At 65.3% G+C, this 1,811-nt stretch overlaps 1 protein-coding gene across 1 annotated transcript in view; it reads right to left on the minus strand.

The window, feature by feature from the left end:
- Positions 1–13: 13 nt before the first annotated feature.
- Positions 14–1,811, minus strand: part of MNEG_13927 (Aminopeptidase I zinc metalloprotease) — a gene marked incomplete at both ends in the record, with an annotated part of 5,050 nt that continues 3,252 nt past the window's right edge. Inside the window, 4 exons of the mRNA XM_014037601.1 lie at positions 14–68; positions 163–301; positions 1,083–1,137; positions 1,444–1,524. Of these exons, the coding sequence (XP_013893055.1) occupies positions 14–68; positions 163–301; positions 1,083–1,137; positions 1,444–1,524 (330 nt within the window). The remainder of the gene's footprint in view (positions 69–162; positions 302–1,082; positions 1,138–1,443; positions 1,525–1,811) is intronic.

Here is a 1,811-nt window from a genome sequence, read left to right on the forward strand (position 1 = left end):
CCCCTCCTCCGCCTCACCCCGTCGACCCCACCGAGAACGCGCCAACCTCAACCCCCGACCCCAACCCCCTGGAACTCCCCCCCCATACACACGCACACACACACACGCACACGCACGCACACACACTCACACACACACGCACACACGCACACACGCACGCACCTGAACAGCGCGGCGCTGATGGCGTTTGTGGCGTAGCGCTGGTTGCTGTTGTGCTTCAGCACCAGGCCGCCGTGGAAGGCGGGCGCGTTGAGGGCGTCGTGCTTGTCGGTGTAGGTGGGGTGCAGCGCGTGGGCCATGTCTGATCAGAAGGGGGGTCGAGGGGTTGACGGGTTGTGTCCATCAGAGAGTGTTGGGTGCAGCGCGTGTGCTATTCTTGAGCAAGAGGGGGTGAGGGGGTGAGGGGTTTAGGCTCGTCGGTGTGCGTGCGGTGCAGCGCGTGGGCCGTGTCTGCGCTCCAGTCAGGGGTGAGGGCGTGAGGGGTTGCAAGGATGAGGGTTTGATGCAGGACGGGGCTCTTAAGCATGGGGAAGGGGGCGTTGAAAGTTGGGACTGAGGGGCGATGCATGCCGCTCCGCGGTGAGCCGGGAACGCAGCCAGTGATGATGCGCCCGCCTCGGCCGCCCAGGCGATCGCACGGCTGCGCGTTTGCAGACAACGTATGCAGCCGTGGGAAGCGCGAGGGTCCGTCTTCGCGGCCGCATCGACGGGGATTTCCAGCGGGCGCCGAGGCCCAAACTGAACCCCTTGCCCCGCAGCTTCTGCGCACGCCTCGCGCCTCACCAGATTTCGCGCGCGCCGCCTGCCTCTCCAGATCAAGCATACACCTCCTGCCCCCCCCCCCCGATTCTTCATACGCCTCCTGCCTCCCCGGATTCTGCACCCGGCCCCTGCCTATCTGGAGACCGCACACGCCCCCTGTCTCCCTGAATTCTGCACACGCCCCCTGACTCCCGGAATCCGTTTGATCTGCGTGCCTGCCCAGATTTCGCACACGGCCGCTGTCTCCCCAGATTCCGCACGAACCCGCCTGCCTTCCCAAAATTCCTGTCGTCCCTCCTGCCTCCCCAGCTTCCGCTCACCGGCCGAGACGAGGAAGGACTGCCGCAGCGCCCGCTCCACCGCGCCCTCCTGGCCCTGCGGTGGATCAGATAGGGTGGCGCGCCAAAACGATGTTGGACCCAATAGGGTGGCGCGGCAGATCCTGTCAGGCTGCCAACCGAGCAGTTCCGCAAAGCACATAGTGAGAAGTCGAGAAGGAAGGGGGGCCAGCTGCTGTGCAATGGTCAGCCCTCAGTGAGTGCGAGACGAGCTGGGATTGGCGCCGCCAGCGACGCCGCAATGCTAGCGTCCGCCTGGCTTGCGTTTCGACACGACCGCAAGTTCCTTGGGGTTTGCAGGGGCAGTAGGGCGTGGGGGCCAAGATCGGGGCGGCGGGCGCACCTGGGAGAGCGCCCGCGCGACGCGGGTGATGGTGTCGCGCATGACGGGGCCGCCCGCGCCCTGCGCGCTGTCGCTGCCGACCTGGCGGGGGGGGGTGTCAGGTTATCGTGAAGCCGGCAGGGTGCAGCGATGGCGCAGCGTGTGCCTGGATGCCGGACCACGGCGCCAGCTTCACAGCAGGCTGCTGGCTATGCTGGGTGTGAGCCAACCACTGCAGGGCATTCGTGCTGCCAGAGGTAGAGTCATGTGTATCATGCAACACACACACACACACACACACACACACACACACACACACACACACACACACACACACAATCTCTCTCTCTCTCTCTCTCTCTCTCTCTCTCTCTTCCTCTCTCTCTCTC

The sequence above is a fragment of the Monoraphidium neglectum genome (assembly GCF_000611645.1).
Source record: "Monoraphidium neglectum strain SAG 48.87 unplaced genomic scaffold scaffold04138, whole genome shotgun sequence".
NCBI lineage: Eukaryota > Viridiplantae > Chlorophyta > Chlorophyceae > Sphaeropleales > Selenastraceae > Monoraphidium > Monoraphidium neglectum.